Source organism: Euprymna scolopes, chromosome 39, assembly GCF_053919585.1.
Source record: "Euprymna scolopes isolate OS-2025 chromosome 39, ASM5391958v1, whole genome shotgun sequence".
Taxonomy (NCBI): Eukaryota; Metazoa; Mollusca; class Cephalopoda; order Sepiida; family Sepiolidae; genus Euprymna; species Euprymna scolopes.
Genome location: NC_136520.1, coordinates 3,963,102 through 3,985,709, shown reverse-complemented (window position 1 = coordinate 3,985,709; position 22,608 = coordinate 3,963,102). Strand labels below are relative to the sequence as shown.

General features: G+C 34.7%; 1 protein-coding gene across 2 annotated transcripts in view; it reads right to left on the bottom strand.

Annotated features, from left to right (window-relative positions):
• Positions 1–18,807, bottom strand: part of LOC145263628 (neuroglian-like) — a 229,944-nt gene extending 211,137 nt beyond the window's left edge. For both annotated transcript variants that reach the window (XM_080120471.1, XM_080120472.1), the window contains exon 1: positions 17,764–18,807. In XM_080120471.1, the coding sequence (XP_079976597.1) occupies positions 17,764–17,770 (7 nt within the window). In that variant the 5' untranslated portion in view covers positions 17,771–18,807. The remainder of the gene's footprint in view (positions 1–17,763) is intronic.
• Between the last annotated feature and the right edge of the window lie 3,801 nt (positions 18,808–22,608).

Here is a 22,608-nt window from a genome sequence, read left to right as displayed (position 1 = left end):
TTATTATTCAGCCACTCTAATGAGTCGTAGACGACGAAACACGTGTCAGTGGATAATTATATTTTAAAAACAATATATATGCCGCTCTCCATCTGGGGGCGTCAAATTGGTAAAAGGGAAAATTATTCTCATCTTGCATTTAGGTAAAAATGCACTTTCGTGTAAATAATTGACTTTCATTCAGAAATATCACAAAACACAAATAAATAAATAACACCTACCCCTATTAGGGTTAGGTCGCGCAGTGTTTCGGCACCTTCCAACATTTTCCGAAACCCGTCCGGGCGATTCCGACGATAGCAAGGTCCTTATATGGGGGTTTGTATTACTGTACACATAGATTCGAAAAAGTTGTCAAAAAACAAATATATAACAAATAAATGTTATCAAAGGCAAGATAAGTTACTTTTCTACCAAACTGGATATATTTTTCGTGTTTTTATTCAATGTAACATGTTTATTCAGCTCGAAAACCATACAGTGTTTACCGATGTATTGGAAAATTCAAGATGGCGTCTTATTCTCTCTTTAACACGGTAAGTGTGGGATAAGATGTTATAAATAAAAAACCGGATAAAATACTGTTAAAAACTCGCTCAATATATGTTACCGTGACATAGGCTGACATATATTCGGCGGGTTTTTAATAGTATTTTGTATAGTTTTTTATTTATAACACCTTTTTCCATACTTACGGTGTTAAAGAGGGTGGGAGACGCCATCTTGAATTTTCGAATACATCGGTAAACACTGTATGGTTTTCGAGCTGAATAAACATGTTACATTGAATAAAAACACGAAAAATATATCCAGTTAGGCAGAAAAGTAACTTATCTTGCCTTTGATAACATTTATTTGTTATATATTTGTTTTTTGACAACTTTTTCGAATCTATGTGTACAGTAATACAAACCCTTATATGGCATAAGTACCGAAAAGCTAGTTGGACGTTTATTTAAAAAAAAAAAAAAAAAAAAAAAAAAACCCGAAATCCACAAAATTGAATTTCTATTAAAAACCAATGTTCTCTATTTAACAGTCACATCGCAATCAGTTATGTAGGTGCTTCTATATTATAATAACGATGAAATATTAGATTTCGCGTAATACAAATAGTACCCACGTAATTGTCATGTTGGAAATAGTAACATATCCAAAAATTACTAAAAACGATAAAGTAGAAAAATAATTATTAATAAAAAAAACTGTGTTCGATAAAGTTTAGATGAAAATTTGTCCGACATTTTGAATTGTGTTCATTACGTGACGTAAGCAACAGAACTCTTCGTTTCATTTTGCAAATTTCTTTCCTCAATAATAATTACTTTTTCTGCCTCCTCGTTTTTCGTAATTTTTGGATATGTTATTATTAGAGACTCAATAATTACGTAGTTACCATTTGATTCGTCATTATCTATCTATCTCCCCCTCTCTCTTTCTCTCTCTCTCTCTCTCTATATATATATATATTAGGCACTGCCAAAACTGGGGGGCAGGCCAGTACTTTTTGACGGACCGTCTTTTTAAAAATCTACCAAAAATCAGGTAATTATCCGATCAATACGAAATTTTCAGCGATTATTAAGAGAAGAATGAACTTTATAACGGTGTACTTATTTTTCATACACGATATATATATATATATATATATATATATATATATATATATATATTTGCTTACAACCCCCCCTTGTTTTGAAGTGGGAACAAATATGCTTAAAATAATCATCTGAAACTGAACACAACATACTGTGTTGTTGTAAGAGACAGAATTATAGATTAAAAAAAAAAAAAAAATTGTTTGCATACCTTATTTTGACGTCTGAATATCAGAACTTCGATTGTGTTTAATTATCCCGCTTTTGAGTTTTGAAGTGTGAAATTCGGTGAATATGTTAAGTAAAATAATTAATTTAAGTTAAGCAAAACAAAAAAAATTTTTTTTAATATTTATACGAAAAAAGCCATTTTAAAATCTTTGATATATAAATTAACAATTTTTTTTTAGCGAGCCGAATAATGCATGACCATTATTAAACAGGGCATGCTTTGAAGAATCGATACAAAAAAAATCGATAAATATTGTGCCCTTTGTGTTAAAAATAGCATCATTTTTTCGATCCCGTTTGAAAACGTTTGCCGCCTTTCGACTACGGTGGACCAAACGCGCTGAAATATTTTTTTTTATTCTGCTTTAAATTGCCCCTCCCCCATTTTGGGGAGCCTCTGGCCCCCACACACATACACATTAAAAACCAAACTCATACAAATGGTCACCCATCTGATACTGGCCAGCCTCAGCGTTAATAATATATTGAAATTTTTGTTACTGAAAAATAAGTTGTTTTTTTTTTTTTTTGCCTGTTTGGTCTTCCATTGTTTGCTTTTTATCGAATACAAACGTAAACAGTGTCGATCTAGACTCTAGATCGACGCGAAATAACTGGTTACATATATGAATAAGTGGAATTATTTGAAATCCAGGTACTTATATTATAATATTTTTGCATATTCTCTTAGAAAATCATCCTAAATCTTAGTTAGACAATAAATAAATAAATTATTTCAAAAACCTTTTTTTTTTTAAATATTTATGTACGTTTTTTGTGCAAGACAAAAATGTCAATTGTTAACTTTTTGGGAAAATTTAACATTTAAAATTTAATTAAAAATAGTAGAAAAAGTTTTACATTATTCTGTTTTCTATATGATAAAATTCAGGGTTTTATCTTTCTGGAAAAAAGAAGTTACTCAGAAATAATGGATTTTAATAAATGTAATTTCGTTTTAAAAAACAACAACAACTTGATTTTGCGGCCATTTTTGGCGGTGCTTAATATATATATATATATATATATATATATATATATATATATATATATATATATATATAATACTGCATCAAAATACGTACTTTCACGATTCCACAATTCATTGATCCGCCATTGGAAATGCAAGAAACTAGACTCCAATTACATCTCCATTATTACTTTTGTTTGTTTGTTTATTGTTTAAATATAACTTGCAATTTATTTCGAAAACTATTTTCGTGTGTAAGAAAATTTTCAGTCATCGTATAAGCCCAAACTGTGATTGTATCGATCGATTTGATTCGTCGAATCTAACCAGACATATCACGTGCCTTTACGGCCAACCTTTTCAGTTTTCTTCAGCTGGTCCAGATCAGCGAAAGAGGAAGGACTCATTTTTATCATGTCTTCTAAGAAGGAGACTTGGGCGCTGACATTAGTGCCTTCTATGCTTCAGGTCTCAGCCCTGAATGAAGTATAGAACATATTAGTAAAAACCTACGAATTAGGCTTACTTATAAGACAGAATCTCTACAACCGCATTACGGACTTTTCTTATCATTGTGAACTTTTCATCTTCGGTATGCAGTCTGTTTGCGTTGTTACCAATTTTTTAGGGTCACGAGGTAAAAATGGAACGCGGCTAATTTCATCTTTCCCTGCAACAGACTGCGACAGCATGCGGATTGCAAAAGAACTAAAACTACCGCTTCTCTTCATTGAAGCAACAAGCCCTACCTGTAAAATTTAAGACAAACTTTATTGGTACACATTATTGCAAAATAGTGCGCCCATCTTGCGTCCAACATGGTGGAGTTGCCTACCAGCTCCACCATGTTGGACGCAAGATGAGTGCACTATTTTGCAATAATATACTGTTTTTTTTTTTGTTTTTGTTTTTTTTAATTACGTTTTCACCCCAAACAAGGCACATTGCCACTTTGATGTAGGGGGCTACTATCAGGGACATAAGTTACAGGGGTTCTATGTAGGGAGTTTAGCAGCAAGATGTCTGTTCACATTACACTTGAACTTCTGCATGTCAGTACAGCTGGGGGAGCAGGAAACTGGAAGAGAATTCCAAAGTCCTACAGTTCTGGGGAAGAGGCTATTAGAGTTGAAGGCCTTCCTACATCTAGGGATCTCAACTGTGCAGGGGTGGGACTTTGCTGCTTGTCGGGTTTGTCGGGGGTATTTACGTCGAGGGGGGTACAAGTGCTTGTAGTTCGTCAGAGCATCCACCATTGAATTACATTTCGTCGATGGGACAGGGGCTGAAGTTTAGTGCACCAATAAAATTTGTCTTGAATTTTACAGGTAGGGTTGTGTGTGTGTGTGTGTGTGTGTGTGTGTGTGTGTGTGTGTGTGTGTGTGTGTGTGATTGTCTCATTTCTTAGAGCATTGACCATGTTAGTTAAAATTCCCATCTTGACATAAAATAATTCCTACAAATTTCGGAGGAGATAGAGTTAGCCCTTTATGTCTAGTGGAACCCCGGGATACGGCATTAATCCGTCCCGGGGTTGGGATCGTAAGATGAAATCGCCATATGGCAGGGCCTAAGCAAAAATGTATACAGTACATATTAAAAATTACTCATAAAATACAGTACAGTATATAATACACATGTATATAATCAAATAACATTATAAATGACACCGTAAGGCGGGGGCAAATAGCGTAACCAGGGACCGGAAAAAAACATGTCATTTAACATCGTAATCGGAAAAAATGTATCTTGGGTTTTATGATTGTAATTAAGATCGTTAAGAAAAAACAAATCGAATTTAGTGATGCGATGCGTCGATGATGCGATTTATTGCTCTTGCTTGTTGAGTTCATGGGAGAGAGTCTGCTTCTTCTCGCCCTAGGCGGGTCCGACCGGAGAACAGAGAGACTGAAAGAATAGCCATTCTCGATTCCAAGGAGTCTACACTTTTATTTTTTTATTTTATTTTTTTTATTCCTGTGTATTTTTTTTTTTTTTTTCTCGACCAACGGCAACAGCTTACACAAAACTACGGATTTTGTAATTATTTAGTAATATATCTTTCAGCTTCAATGTTGCGGGTTTTTTTTTTTTTGTTTTGTTTTTTTCAAATTTTTATTTGAAAAGAAAACAAAAAAAAAAAAAATTAGATAAACAGCAAAATTAGATAAACAGCAGTCGTTACAGTTGTGTTTCACACAAGCACTCTCCTAGGATTCGGCAGAAATCCGAGATAAAAATTATGGTTTCTATCCAGAATTATATTTCTGTGGAAATATATTTTCTTATAATAGCTACCAATCTTTATTTAAGAAGCTCAATGCAATTACAGAGCAATATAGTGAATAAATGACAAAAGACTATATTCCAAAATTTATGATGTTGACCATCTTATAATTTATTCCTTTAATTCAGTTGACATTTACAATTCTTACAAGTATCTGTTTCGTAGCACAAAATCAATCACTTAATTATTATATCAATCAGTGAATATATTGTGCCCTTAACTCATCAGAAGAAATAGCAACGATCAATCAATCAAAAGGAAATAAAGTGTGATTTGACATGATTAAAATCTGAAAATTTGAAGAGAAGCTGCAAATACCTTTAATATGTTTCCATTACGCCATACCTCCAGGAATTTTTTTTTTTTTTGGGGGGGGGGGTTCTGTATTGATATTCATATTAAAAACTTTAAAAACTTTGGGCTTCTACACTATTGGAACGAGATTTTGTAGTCGATAAATGGAGTTTTCAGATAAAAAACTGGTTTCTACTGATTTTTTTTGTCAATTCTAATAAATTACAATGTTAGCTTCCAAATTATGCAGTCGAAATTGCCTGAATATTACTGAATTATTAAAAAAAAAACCCAACTTTAATCGTGTTAGCAGGTGAAAAATTCTGCCATCTTGTTTAAATCGAAACAGAAAATTACCTCCCTTTTGAAATCTGTGTCTTACGATGGTTTTCATCAAATTCTATTTATTTTCTTTAATAAATAATTTTCTACCTTATCGATCTTCGTAATTTTTGGATATAATCATCTTAAAAAATACGAGGAATACGTGGTTGCCATTGTCTTATGTGAAATTCAGTATTACGATTTCCGAAATTTCGTTCCAATAGTGTAGAAGTGCCCAACTATATGGGTCGTGAAATTGCATTCATTTGCAAAAGATCTAGCTAATTTGTATATTCTCTTAAACATTCATTTTAATTAATTCCCTATTAGTTTTTTCGATTTTCTTGCGAGATGATCATTTTTAGTAAACTATTACGTGTAATTATATTCATGCAGATATTCTACATGATTTATACTTGCATAATATTTGCGTAAAAAGAAACAAAACTTCTTTCTATATATATTTATGTATGCGTATATATACTTGTTTAAAAAAATTACCTACCAAACTCCTGTGTCAGTTTTTTAGTCTACAAAAATAAAACTTAATATATAGGGTATTCGGACACATGTGAAACTTTATATTTGGGTTTTAGCCGGGGGAAAATCTGTGCAAAAGTGTGACACTTAAAAAAATTAAATTTGCCGTGTAAAAGGTCGAACGACAGCATTATAAATAAGCATGCATAACGTAATAGCTATTGGTTCATGTTTTAATTTTTAATCTTGCAGCAAACATGTCCTCATAGCTCAGGCATTAACGTCAAAGGAAATTGGAAACTAAATGTTTTGGTTTCGATTCTCAGTTGTGGCGCATGAGTCATTTTTTTTAAAACTTTTTAAATCATTACTATATATTGGGTCTTATATAATATATATAGTAAGTTATGAAAATATATATGGCAATTTAAGCTACACAGAATATTCCACGAAATATATATATTCCGCAGAATATTCTGAGTAGCTTAATTGCCATATATTTTTTTTCATAACTTATTACCTAGCTCTACCTATGTATTGAGCACTGTTGAAGTAAATACTGAAAATTTACGGATAAAATTAATTATATCTTCTCATATCAATTGATATGATTATATATATATATATATATATATATTTATTTATGTGAAAATATAACTTATTTCCTTATAATATCTACCTATCCTTATTAAAAAGCTCAATGTAATTACAGAGCAATATAGTGAAAGAATGACAAAAGACTATATTCCTACGTTCATGATGTTGACCATCTTATAATTTATTCCTTTAATTCAGTTGACATTTCCAATTCTTGACAGTATCTGCTTCGTAGCACAAAATCAATCACTCAATTATTATATCAATCAGTGAATATATTATGCCCTTAACTCATCAAAATAAATAGCAACAACCTATCCATCAAATATATATATATATATATATATATATATATATATATATATAGTAACTTCATTAAGCTTTTAGAGATTATGTGATGGATGAGATTGATGGCAGACCACCAAACAGTCAGCATGACATTCTTTTGGTGCAACTCTGGCTTCGGGAAGTATTGTGGAGCTTCGTCAGCGTCTAACCACTGAGCTGAGCATCGCCGGTTGTCGTAAAGAACCCACTCTGCATCACAAGTTACAGCCCGGCCGAGAAACAGGTTGTTATTGCGGCGTTAAAAAAAGGAAGATGACACTTCATAACGGCATTTATTTTGATTGTCGTTCAATTCATGAGGCGCCCATTTATCAAGTTTTTGTCTTTTCTAATCTCTCTCAAGTGGTTGGAAATCGTCGTATACGTTACGTATAATTCAGAAGCAAGTTCTCATACAGCTATTTATATATATATATATATATATGATGGCAGCAAATTCGCTTTCGAACATTGTCATCACTCGATATAGCACAAAAAAAAAAGAAAGAAAAAAATAGTATGTAGAAACACGAAAACATTCAGTGATGGGCTGCACGAATGTGGCTATTAAGCCCTGCTAAACTCTGGCATTCCTTAGCACACATTGTACAGACATGTGCACCACTAACAGCACGTTCTTGCTGTTCTTTTCTATGCAGGGTCAAATGCCGTTTCAAACCGTCTGTCGTTTTGTACATTCGCCCGCAGTTGACACAGGTTAACTCTGGCAACTCCAGACTGCTTGGTGGCCCGCTGCGCCGATGAGTAGACTGGTGACTCATCAGCCTAGCTCTGCTAAGACATATTCTTCCGCACACCTCACACTCCAGACCTCTATATATATATATTATTATTATTATTATACTGTTGGTAGAATTTTTCAGTAACTCATAACAACAACACAATATGTCATTCCAAAGAGTGCTCAATGCATGAAACAGAGCAATATATTGATTGTTGGAGAGCTATTGGCTATACATTAGCAAACGTGTTTCAATGAACCCCTAGCAGGGAAAATTACCTCATCAGGCCATCTGGTGGATGGTTTTTGGCCTGATGAGGTGATTTTCCCTGCTAGGGGTTCATTGAAACACGTTTGCTCCAACAATATATATATATATATATATATATATATATATATATATATATATATATATAGATAGATAGATAGATAGATAGATAAAAATAAAAATTTGAATTTAAATTCAGCAAAAAAAAAAAAAAAATTACGAGAAATTTGTTTTTGATACTAGTGCACTTATTGATCCGTGTTAAAATAATAACCTTATTATTTAGAAAGACATTCTTAACATGCGGAGGGGTAGGGTGTTTTGCGTCTATTCTGTACGTTAACCTTACAATAATTTAAAAACGTATCATAAAACTTTAATTAAACTTGAAAATACTATTTAGAAAACTAGTGCGGATCAATAAGTGCACTAGCACATTATTTTTCAAGAAAGAATACAAAATGTTAATTTTTTTTTTGTTGTTTTTTTTCCTTAATTCATGGATTTTCAATAAATGGTTCATCTCCTCATTTTTTGTTTTAAATCTTTGCTTCTTTTAGGCTTTCGCTCAAGCTTAGTTTTTCAATACGTGTATGTGTATGTGCGTGTGCGTATATATGGAAGAGGAGGAGGAGTATAAGAAGGCTATAGCAATACAGGAAACCGGGTGTTAAATTGATGGGATGTATGGAAAAGAAATGGACAAACGAAAAAGTGGGTCTTGCAGAGCTTGTTTTTGATATCTTCATATATTTATTTATTACCTTATATCAATCACAAATACGAAACAGTAAAACAGACTCACTGTTTGAGATAACCGGGATCGTAGAAGTCTTTGATATTTCGAGAATATTATCTCGTTTTCAAAAAGAAAGGGGGGGGGACAAAAAAAATGCTCTTAAAAATAGAGAATATCATAGAAACGGAACCGGAAATATAATTTGAGGTTGCTCTTTTTCAACCAGTGAAATATAACGAGGTCAATACAAGAGTGTTTAATGCGGAATTAGAGCAAGTTATATTTTCAATTTGTCTTTACATAAGCAGTAATTTGTTTCTAGACAGCCATGAGCATGTTTCGAAAATAAGCGTTGTTGCTTAAAGAGGTCTCTAGTTACTAAATACTAGAAGACCGAAACATGCTCATGACTGTGTAGCAACAAATTACTGCTTATGTAAAGACAAATTGAAAGTGTATATATATATATATATATATATATATATATATATATATATATATATACATTTCTGTGGAAATATATTTTCTTATAATATATACCAATCCTTATTTAAGAAGCTCAATGTAATTACAGAGCAATATATTGAACAAATGACAAAAGACTATATTCCAAAATTCATGATGTTGATCATCTTATAATTTATTCCTTTAATTCAGTTGACTTTTACAATTCTTGACAGTATCTGTTTCGTAGCGCAAAACCAATCACTTAATTATTATATCAATCAGTGAATCTATTATGCTTTTAACTCATCAGAAGAAATAGCAACAATCAATCCGTCAAAAGGAAATAAAGTGCGTTTTGACATGATTAGAATCCGAAAATCGGAAGAGAAGCTGTAAATATGGATTGATTGTTGCTATTTCCTCTGATGAGTTAAGGGCAAAATAGATTCACTGATTGATATAATAATTAAGTGATTGATTTTGCGTTACGAAACAGATACTGTCAAGAATTGTAAATGTCAACTGAATTAAAGGAATAAATTATAAGATGGTCAACATCGTGAATTTTGGAATATAGTCTTGTCCTTTATTCACTCTCTCTCTCTCTCTCTATATATATATATATATACACACACACACAGAGGGTGTCCACAAAGTCTGGCTACATTATGTAGCCAGACTTTGTGGAAGCATCCTGTAGATTATGTAGCCAGACTTTGTGGGCACCATATATATATATTAAAACAACAAAAATAATAAAAAGCAAACGTCAAACCAAAAACCTAAAACGCATTCTTACTTCACCCAAACTAAATCAAGACGCAACAAAAGGAGTCACAAAATGCAACAAACAACGATGTGGAGTCTGCAACATAATATTAGAGGGAAACACATACACATTCACGAACCCCATACAAACATTCAAAATTTAAAAAAAACAAAAACTAGATTGCACCTAAAAAAAACGTGGTCTATGTAATAAAATGTGCAGCAGGCGATAAATTCTACATAAGCGCCACAAAAAACATAATGTAGCCAGACTTTGTGGAAGCATCCTGTATATAGGGTTAGTTCTTTTTTTTTTTTTTGGAAAAATAAAATCCAGCAGTGTGATCAATTAAAAGGAAAATCCGAAAAATAAGAGCGTATTTATATTTTGTATTTTGTGTACAGAAAGTTGTTAGGTGAGACAAGTCATTGGTACCGTCGGTTTCAAGCCCGATAATTAGGACCGTTTAATATATCCTTATCAAGCTCTCTTCAGCCAATACTCATCTCTTGATGAATTGTCTCAGCTAACAACTTTCTGTACACAAATTACAATACTATATATATATATATATATATATATATATATATATATATATATATATATACACACGCTTATTCAATTATATTTCATCTTTTATTGATACCAATCCTTAATTTTTGAAGCTCAATGTAACTACAGAGCATTTAACAAATAAATGACAAAAGTCTAAATTCCAAATTTCAAGTTGTTGACCATCTTACCGTTTATTCCTTTAAGTATGTTGACATGCACAAATGTTGACAGCAACTGTTTCGTAGCGCAAAATCATTCATGTAATTATTATGCCAATTAATGTATGTATTTCGCCTTTCAGAACAAGCACTTACCAACTTTAAAAGAAAATTAAAAAAAAACTACTTGGTCATTCAATTTGGGTGATTTTTGGAATATGATATTTTCGTTTTGTCATCATATAGATTTTTCTTTTTCACATAACGGGGGCACGGGGATCTGAATAAGAGCCGAAATTATTAAATTCATGGTGCCAAAAAATGATTTAAAAAAAAAAAAAAAAAAAAAAAACAGTTTACGGATCGGACTGTTAAAAAAAAAATTATATAGGACTTTCAAGTTAAATTCAATTTTTATTAAATTATTAGAAGATGTACTAGGTGTCTCCCGGTATTAAGCGTTATGTTAAATTCCTTTTTAAAAAATGAAGTAAAAAAAAATAAATAAATAAAAACGGAAAGAAACTGAGACATGCGCATGCGAGTACTATGTTTTTTTTTCTTTTTCTAAACTGTTCACTTCTTGTAAGTAAAATAGTAAAAATACTCGAGCTAAGATCGAAACCAAAATCTAAAGACAGTGAGTCAAGTACGATAACCATTAGACTAGCTTGCTACAGTCTTTAACAGTGTTTTCAAACTCCGTGAAACAGTTGACAAACAGATAAAAATCCGATGCCTCCCACGTATCAATTTTTCAATTTTTATCCCTTAGCAGCAGCCCTTGTTTCCGCATGAAAACAGATTAAAAGGTTTTCCGCATGTCTGAATACTCTATATACCAAATACAAGTCTGTAGATAAAAAAATTCGTTGAGTATATAGGTTGAGAAGTGTCCTCCCCCCACCCACATACACACTTTCATAGATATATTATATATCTATGAAAGTGTGAATGTGATGAGATGAGCCATTTGTTGAAAATTCATGAATTAAGGGGAAAAAACATTAAAATTTTGTATTCCTTAAATTCCTTGTTGAAAATAAATTTTTTGTAATTTTTTTTTTTTTACTGAATTTAACTCCAAATTTTCATTTGTGTGTGTGTGTGTGTGTGTGTGTGTGTGGGCGCGTGCGTGCGTTCAAAAACTGTTCGAGAACTTACTTCTGAATTATACGTAACGTATACGTCGATTTCGAACCACTTGAGAGAGATTGGAAAGACAAAAACTTGATAAATGGGCGCTTCACGAATTGAACGACAATCAAAATAAACGCCGTTATGAAGTGTCATCTTCTCTTCTTTTACGCAGCAATAACGACCTGTTTCTCGACCGGGCTGTAACTTGCGATGCAGAGTGGGGTTTTTTACGACAACCGGCGACGCTCAGCTCAGTGGTTAGACGCCGACGAAGCTCCACGACACTTCCCGAAGCCAGAGTTGCGCCAAAAGAATGTCATCCTGGCTGTTTGGTGGTCTGCCACCAATCTTATCCATTAGTTTTTTAAATGCAGGTGAAACCATTACGGCGGAGAAGTGCTGTCGATAAATGGATGAAATGCATCAGAAACTTCGACAACAACACCCAGCATTAGTCAACAGAAAAGACCCAATTCTCCTCCAAGACACATTTTCACTTTTATAGATATATAATATATCTATAAAAGTGAGAATGTGTGTGTGTTGGAGTGGGACACTTCAATTCATATATCATATATAGATTAGGTGAAAGGGTGCTTATGCAGAATACGGACCGTGCTGAAATAATAACGTTATATATTATATAAATCTCGCCTGTCTGTTTAAATGTATGTATGCCTAAAACTTTCGACAGAGGCGAGGGATTTTCACGAGATCGGTATCGTTTTTTGAAGCTCGACCCTTCGGACGCCAAATATGGAAAAATTGGCCAAAAACATTCATTCCTTCACTCTCAAATGGGCACTTTTCTACAGGGAGGGGGTCGCTTTTCTCGCCGATATTTCCGAAAGTTATCTCCTCTTTTCGATCGACTAGCCTTAATTTAAACCTTCACCACTTCCAGTTTGGCGATGAACGCTTTCACGTTCCTTTCGTCTTTCGCGCCTGCCTGCCTACAACCACTTTTTCTTTTTTTTTTTTTTTGCTCAGCACACACCTCCAAACACCCGGGCAACGCCGGGCACCCAGGCTAGTTATTTAGAAACGAAAATTCTATGAGCAAAGTTTCTTTCCTGTGGAAAACAATGCTGGGCTGCTTCCGAATTGACTATATGGTTGCTTTCAAGTCAAACGTAAACAAATTCTTGTTGAGCCGTCCTCTTAAATAATGAGAGCCTACCCAAAGGACTTGATAATCGGTGAAAGTAAAGAAAAAAAATGAAGATGACAGGAGGAGAGGCTTCTTTAAACAACTATTCTGGACTTTCACCTAACAATTTAATTTTAAAAATGGTACTTATGTTACCGTGCTGAAGTAATAGCGTTATTATTTAGAAAGCCATTCTTAAAATGGGGAGGGGGTGTTTTGTAACAAGTCAGTACTTTCACTTAACAATTTAAAATAAGATATCGTAAAAGTTCAATTTAATTTGAAAATATTATTTAGTAAAAAAAAAAATAGCACGGTAACATAAGTGCATAAGCGTCAACAAAATATACTGTAAAAATTTAACATAACCTTTCTCCTTTCTAAAAAAAAACAAAAAACATTTCTACACTATCGGAACGAAATTTCGGAAATTGAAAATACTGAATAATGTCACATGAAAACAATGGTATCTTCGTATTCCTCGTATTTTTAAGATGGCTTTATCCAAAAATTACGAAAATCGATAAGGTAGAAATTATTTATTAAAGAAAATAAAAAAAAGAATTAGAAGAAAACGATCGTATTTGCTTATGTAAGACACAGGAGAGTTCAAAAAGGGGGTAATTTTCCGTTTCGATTTATTTTATAAAAACAAGATGGCCGCAATTTTTCACCTGCTAACACGATTGAAGTTTTTTTTTTTAAATAATTCTGTAAATATTCAGGTAATTTCGACTGCATACTTTGGAAGCTAACATTGTAATTTATTAAAATTGACAAAAAAAATCAGTTGAAACCATTGTTTTTGTTTTTTTTTTGTTTTTTTTTTTATCTGAAAACTCCATTTTCGACTACAAAATTCCATCCTAATAGTGTAGAAGCGCAAAAGCGACTATAAATAACTGTAATAGATAAGTTGACAGGGGAGATAATTAAGTTCTGTTGCTTACGTCACGTACTGAACGCAATTCAAAACGTCGGACAAATTTTATTCCTCAGCTAAACGTTATCGAAAGCCGTTTTTCATTAATAATTATTTTTCTTAGAATAGTTTCTATCTTATCGTTTCCCATATTTTTTGGATATATTACTATTTGCGACATGACAATTACGTGGGCACCATTTGTTTTGCTTGAAATTCAATATTTTTGCGTTAAGCACCCAAACTGCCCGTTATCTAATTAGACAATTATTTCCATACGTCGCCATATCATTACAAATAGAAAATTAACATTTACTTTATAGCCGATGTAATTGAAATTCCTCCCCCGCCACCTCCACCTCCCCTTAGAATGCTGAACGGAATTTCCGCTGCTTTTCCGTAAAACATTACGAATCTCGAATACGTGTTAGTTTTGCAATTAAGGAAAGTCCCACCTCGCTGCATGAAAAGGAAGGTTATTATTTAGCATTCAACCTAATTTGGGTATTTTTTTTTTACGACCTGCTCCAACGTAGTATACCCCCCCCCCCAACCACCCCATGTTAAGAACGGCTTTCGGAATAAACACCCGCCAACCTCCCCATGTTAAGAACGGCTTTCGATGTTAGGGTTGTTTATTCCGAAAGCCGTTCTTAACATGGGGAAGTTAAAGTTGGGGTCTTTATAATACGCTGAGGAAGTGGGGCTGGGGCAGTCACCCTAATTTTTTTTTTTTTTTTTTTTTAATCTTTATGATGTATGTACCTACCTGTCATAGAACGAAGATGTCATATTCCAAAAAGCACGTGAACTGATCAAGTAATATTATTTTTAAACTAAGAAAATCAAAATTTACGAGTAAGCAAAAAGGGACTGTCTTGAGTCGCCATCTTGAAAAAAAAAACGAGCGGATAAGTCGACAATAATCCAAACGATGATTGTTAAGATAAAGTCGACAAAACATTTTTTTATATATCGTCTTAAGCAAAAACAATATTACATACTCAAGTATCATGTCGAAAATAGTAATATATTCAAAAATTACGAAAATTCATCGAGTAGAACAAATACTATTGTTTTTAATAATAAAAAAAGTCTATCGCTAGCAGTGTCAGAAATTTCGTGAAAACTATTGAATAATTCCACCCGCTATCTTTCAAAGCTTATAACGCCTCGAAAAATGTAATTCAAGCCCTAATTTTTTTTTTTCAATTAAAAGGAGCAAGGACCAAGGTTTCATTAAAAAAAAACAAACAAAAAAACAAAAAAAACTGTTTTGAAAAAAAAAAAAAAAAAAGATTTAAACTTCTGACTTTACAGGTAAATTTCTAAAAAACACTACTTTTTTTGTTTTTAAATTTGAATATATTATTTGTTGATCTTTTATCTTCAATTTGTGATATATAAAATTTTGGTACATAAATTAATTATTTACTTTTTAATAGACATTTGAAAATTGGAGGCGTGAATTAAAAAAACGTTTGTTTAAAATATTATATTCGGTTTATTGGAAAGAACATAAAATTTCACATTGACTCTGAAAATATCGTAAAAATAGAATCAATAGAAAAATTTTGATAGATTTTTAAAGTTTAAAAATTGAAAAATATTGAGTTCGTAAAATTCATTTAATTTCATTAATATTTTTTAAAAAATATTTCTATTACTTTTAAAAGAACTTTAATAGTTTATTTTGGAAGTATAATCCATAAAGAAAATAAACAACCCACCTTTAAAAGAGAAATTACGAGTTTTTTATATTTTATTTGCAGTTTCGTGTTAGGGGTGTCAAAAATTCCTATAAAAATTGACACCTAACTCTTCACTGTCTGATTCATAACATCTAAGAAAAATGCAATTTTACCCAATTTTCCATAAAATTACTTTTAATTATAAATAACTTTCTATTTGAATTTTCGTAATTTTTGGATATATTACTATTTTCGACATGACAATTAAGTACGTAATATTGTAAAAAAAAAAAACATTTAAAAAATCAATCTGTCGAATATCTTAACAAGCACCATGCGAAATCAGCCTTGTAATGCTACTGATTTCACATTAATCGCTTTAAATTCGCTTAAAAATGATTTTGTTTATAAAAATAAAACTACTTGATCAATTTACGTGATTTTTGGAAAATGACATTTTTGTCCCGTGACGGGTACGCACATCATAAAGATTTGTCTGTAGATTTTTTTTTTTTTAAATTTTTTTTTTGATAGGGTTGAATTCTAAATAAGAACGGGTTTTTTTTTTTTCGATAAATCCTTTTGTAGTTCTCCCCACGGAGAGGCAGAGTTAGACACCAGGGTCGTTTTTTAATGTGGAGAAAAGGAACAAAAATAAGAATTGAAAGTGTAGCATTGGAACAGATACTACACTTTGAGATCTTAAATCTTTTATTCAGGCTCAAATCACAATGTAAGTTCAATGGCCCGAGGGAACATCATACACTTCATCTTTTTCGGCCGGTGTAAGGTAAATCCTTGTAGACTTCTAAACATTTCATTTTTTTTTTTTTTTTTTTTATCGAATCCAGAGTGGCAGTGCCCTTTTAGGGAAGCTGGATGTTACCCACATTAAAACCGGCCTTGTGTCTAACTGTCCTCGTGGGGAGTCAAGTAAACAGGGAAAGGTATTTTTGGTGCTTCTACAGAATTTGAACCGAGCTAAACTGATTTTTGCTGAACTAAATCTAAAACTTGGGTTACGGTTGTGTTAGAATACTTATGCAGAATAAGTACCATTCCATTTTTTTTTTTTCCGTCACGGCCCGGAGGCCACTCGAGGATGAGGGTTAATGGGTGTACAGTACAGACAGTAATCAATGGGATAATATTGGGTAAAACTATACAAACACCGTGACAGCGAATTAACCCTAACCCTAACGCTGTCACGGTGTTTGTATAATAATACCTAATATTGTAGTAATCATTAATAGTGGAAATTTGGTAAAATTGGATACCGGTTCAAAAACTTGTTTACATTGGACTTGAAGACGACCAAATTGTAGTCAGCTAGAAAGCAGGCAAACGAAGAAAATTCCACAGGCGTGCGGTTCTAAGAAAGAAACTTTGTTCATGGAATTAATGTTTAAATTTAAGCACAGATAAAGAGTTGGGGAAATTATTGATAGTGGTTGCAGCCAGACGAGTGTTTTTCGTGAAAGTTTGGCGAGGGGCGACCATAGATTAGAGCTCAAACGAGCACTTGCCATGACATGATTTTCAAGTTAAATTCAATTTTTACGGTATCTTTTGTTTATTAAATTGTTAGGTGAAAGTACAGGATAGTTACAAAACGTTCTCCCTTTCCTCATATTAAGAATAGGTTTCTAAATAATAACGTTAATATTTCAGCACGGTATTACTGCATAAGTCCTTACCTAGGTTAGTTTAGGATTTGTTTTCCGTTCAAATTAAATACCTATAATTTTTGTGAAGGAAAATTCTGAAATCGCAAAAATAAATAAGATCTACGGTTTTGCGATAATTATTTTATCACAATTAAAAATAAATAAATTTATAAAAAATAAATAGTGCTTATGAACTTGTGCCACCGCGCTATTTTTTTATTTTTTTTCCCAGGTTAATTTCAAGCTTTACGATATCTTTTTTGATTATTAAATTAATAGGTGGAAGCACGGAATAGTTATAAGACACCCTCCCCGTGTTAAGAATGGCTTTCAAAATAACGTTAATATTTCAGCACGGTGGCAAACGTGTACAAGCACCAATTAATTAAATAAATAAATTTACTTACCTGCCATTTTTTTTATGTTGAATAAATGTGAAATTGGTAAGGTTTGAATTTTTTTTTTTTTTTTTTTTTTTTTTTTTTTTTTGCTAAAATAAAAATTAGTATCTTTCAAAGTTGAGGTCAATTTATTTATTTCCCTCCGCTCGTAGACTTCGGTTCGTCGCGATTCCCACAAAAATATTAATCAACAAGAATTACGAAGATTTTTTTTTTTTTTTAATATATATACCAAAAAAAAATTTGCGTTAGAAAATACGTCCCCTTATTTGCTTTTTGTTTTATTTTTTATTTATTTTTTTTTTTTAAATTATTTTCCTTTCCCACCTTGTTTTTTTTTTTTTGTTTTTTTTTTTTGCGCTTAAATAAAAAGGCGACGTTTCAAGGTGAAGAAAATGGTCCGTCTGTATTTATTAGGCAGGACTTTTTCCTCCTCCTCCTCCTCCTCTTCTTTTTGTCTTTCTTCTTCTTCTTCTTCTTCGTTTTGCGTATCGCACCCTATTCCTACCCACGGGGTGAGGGGAGAAAAGAAACAGCCAAGTTTGAAGAGACGAAGATGATTTAGCGTATAGAATATATAGCGTAGTTTTACTTTTCTTTTCTTTTTCCCTCTCTTTTTTTCTTTTTTTCCTTTTAAATCCGACCCAGCGACAGTTCTGAGGCAAGTGCTCCTTCTACACGAAGCAGCAAAATGTTATTTATTTTCTAGCGTATCATCACTATACAAGTAGATATATTTTTGGTGCCGCAGAACAGTTCGTGGCAGTCGCAAAACTACTATTTAATTCGGCAAACATCAAAAAAAGATGGAATTCCACTTAGAAGAGCATTCCTTTCGGGCTATTGCCCGTATTTTCGGCGAAAAAAAAAAAAAAAGAAAAGAAAAAAGAAAACGAAGCAGATCTGCCCGACGAGAAGCGAGTATAACAGACGGCAGCCCAGCCCGCCTACAACTAAGAAGAAGAAGAAGAAGAAGAAGAAGAAGAAGACGCAAGAGATGAAGATGAAACGCAAGCAGAGATGCGATGCGCTTGAATCCGCGGTAGTCGTCGCTTATGCGCACGTGACTGCTCCAGTGCTCCACCTCTCCAAGATTAAAACAAGCGATCAGTTTTTCAACACGGGACTCGTTATTTTTCTCCCGTCCCCTCCAACGACGGGATGATGTGACGCAAGGGTCGGAAAAGGATTGAGCTGAAAAGTCAACGCTCTAGAGAAAAAGCACTCTGGTTCGCAAAAAAAAAAATAAATAAATAAATAAAAAATAAAAATCCTGGATAGCCCCATCGGCATTTCCCAGTAGAGACGCCTTAAACAAACCCTTTCTTAAAGGGAGAAGACATGGCAGGGTGGGTCCCTTAGAATTGCACCGGACGAGCATCGCAATCAACATTTCCGAAATGGCCCAGAGTACACTGCCAATTATAGTGCCGAGGGAAAGATGAAAAGAAGCGATCACTTTTCAACAAGAGACCTGTTATTTAACCACGTCCCACGAGAGAAGGCCAAGCCTAGGAGGATGGATATTTATCTCCCTCCCCCACAGTGGGATGATGTGACACAAGAGCCAGAAACGTAGGAATTTAAAAAGCCAGCGCCCTAAAGAAAGAACATTCTGGCCTGCAAAAAATGCCTTCACAGCCACGTCGGCATTTCCCCGATAGGGTCGCCTCAGGTGATTCACAAAACTAATCTCTTATCAAAGGGAGAAGGCAAAGCCAGGGAGAAGGCAAAGCCTGAGAGAGGAATATTTATCTCCCTTCCCCACAGTGGGATGATGTGACACAAGGGCCAGAAACGTAGGGATTTAAAAAGCCAGACAAAGAACACTCTGGCCTACAAAAAATGCCTTCACAGCCACGTCGGCATTTTCCTCAGGCGATTATTAGCAATAAACTAACCTCTTATCCTAAGGGGGAAGGCAAAGCCTGGGAATATGGACCTCCTAGAACTGCACAGAAGCAGAGATATACCTCAGTGGACAGAGAAAAGGTCATCTTAACAAAGATCTGGTCGCTGTTGGCTTTGTTTCGAATGAACATTTATTTTTTCAATTTTTTTTTTATTGTTTTACTGTTCCTCTTTACTTGCCTCGCCACGAGGGCAGAGTTAAACACAAGGTCGGATTTTAATATGGGGGAAATCCAGCTACCCAAAAAGGGGCATTCTGGATAGGACCAAAAATATCGTCTTGATCTAGAAGGATTTCTCTTCCACTGATCGAGATCACAAAAGGTGAAGTGTAGTATCAGAATCGGAACAGATACTACACTTTGTGTTATATATTTTTTTGGTCCCCTGACCAAAAGAGGGTGGATCTGTACAGTCCGGGTGCTTGAGGCTAGCTATATACTTGTCTGAGCCACGCATGGCGACCTCCCTACATATGGATGTCTGCATCGGAGTTCACGGTTTCATTGGCTACTCTCCTAAGCCTAGCTCTAACTATTTGGCCCTTGTAGCACTCCTCACAAGCCTCACATCAAAGGTCCTGCCTAGCTAGTTCTTGACTTACAGTATTCCTTAAACCTGTGACCCTAGCTAACTTTTTCTAACCCTAACCCTAACCCTAGCTAACTTTTTCTCTTGCTGCTTCTTCATCCTGGCCTTATCTGTTGCCAGGCGCTGGGAGTATGTGACGGAGAAGTACCTAATCTAAGCTTTTAGGCTAACCTATCGCCTACTCCCTGTAACTGCCCCAACTAAAGCCTCTTGAATGAGCCTAGCTACTTTTACTCGGAAGTCTTGTATCTCCAGTAGGGAGGTATTCAGCTTCCAGTATCTTCCTAGTTTGGGCCTATTCCCCAGATTCAGACGGGCCAGTTTATGGTTCGACCGTCCTAGCTAGTGGAATGTGGGGCAATCTAAAAGCTCTATGTCGTCTCTTTTAACTAACATCCTATCCAGATAAGTGTTTGGGTAGAAGTCTACACTATTAGTTCACATCCACATCTCTCGCCCCAGGTACTTGACACGGAACCTGTCGACCATATCACATCTGGCCATCAGATCAGCTATGCTGGTTTTGCATCTCTCTGACCCTCTAGCTTCACCTCCTACCTTATCTATACTGGGGTCTAAGATGGCATTCCGATCCCCCATTAGAACTACACTCTTCGGACATGCAATAAAAGCGTTGAGATCGCAGAAGGAGGAGACCCTCTCTCAAGTGGTGCTAGGTGCATGAATTGCAACGACCTGAAACATCAGCCACGACCAGCCTGCCCCCCCCCCCCGTCATCCCAATGGACAACGTTTACCATCACGGACAGGGTGCTTTTCACCAGCAGAGAGATGCCCTTCCTCCGTGTGTCTTTTGGGGCAGCTGCCCTTTCTTTGGAGGCTTGAGTTTAGCTCCCACTTAAAAGCAGCTACCCTTTTGGGGAGCGTTTGCCCCGGCGATGTCTTTTTGCGCCTTTCTGAGGTGTGTCTGGGTGGTATGCACATTCTTTCTATTTTTCTCCTTTTTGGATGACCTCCCCTCATGGGGAGCTTCTTCCCCCCGCCAATGTCTTTTGGGGCTGGTGCTCCTTGGTTTAGAGGTTCTGTGCAGTGGATCTCCTTAATTTTTCATTTGGCTCCATCCTTAGCGGAGATGCCCTCATGGGGACCATCTCCCCGGGCAAAGCAAACAGTCTTATCGATGTGCCCACCGCGATTGTGACATTACGGGTGGTTGAAATAATGTCTTTTAATGACGTCGTTGATGCAAAAATATGGACAAAAACGTGACCTCTCCTTGTAAAAAACAGGCTGGTTGACAGTGAAAGAATTAATCTTTTTGGCCCATTTTTTTATATTTGTTGTCCGAGAGATTGATCTTTAAAACGATACCAATTCTGTCACGGCCCAACTTGTCTGTCAAAAGTTTTTGGCAGACATACAATTCAGGTGAAAAGTCTGTTTTTTTGGATGTTTTTATGTCCTGCTAAAACTTAAAAAATACGCAACAAATCCCTACAAAGTTGGTATTTTTTTGATCAGCGTAATTAGGGGAAAAATATATAAAATTTAGAAAAAGAAATTAATTCTTTGGGGGTTAAATGGCCATTTGTATCATTGAATATTAGCGAGAACTAAACGCGATTAATAACAGCTCTATTCAGTCTTGTTGGATTAAAGATACTCACTGAAAGGTACCTGTGGGTATTTATTTGCTCCCCCACCGAGCAAATTAAGCACAAGGCCAATTTTTAATGTGAGGAGTGAAGGGAGGGGGAAGGGAAAAAGGGGACCAGCTCCCGAGAGGTGGGAAATGGGAGCTGGTTAAAGGTCAGGTATGTGGGGTTGCCCCCACATCTGGTCTTTGCTTGCAGTAGCTGTCGGGACAGATTGTATTTATTTGCTTCCCCACTGAGCAAATTAGGCACAAGGCCGTTTTTTAATGTGGAGAGAGAGGGAGGGGGAGGGAAAAGGGGGGCCAGCTCCCGAGAGGTGGGAAATGGGAGCTGGATAGTAACTGTTGGTATGAAGGGTTGCCCCTACATTGACCAAGGTCTTATATGTGGGCTCACCCCCACATAGGGTCTTTGCTTGCAGTATCTATCGGAACAGATACTACACTTTGATCTTGTCACCCGGGCCCCGGAGGGCTCTGGGCCTTTTGTGGCAAGAATTGCACAATCTCCAACCACACCTCTTTTGGGTCGGCATTGTTTTAATTCAATTTACAAGTCTATATAAGTTCAGGACAACTTGAAATAATGCCAAGATAGCATGCATAAATGATCACCCATCTGGTACTGGCCAGTCCCATGGTTGCTTAACTTCGGTGATCTGGCAAGAACCGATGCGTCAATGTGATTGTGACATATACAGTTCAGTATGAAAATACATTAAGAAAAAAGGTAA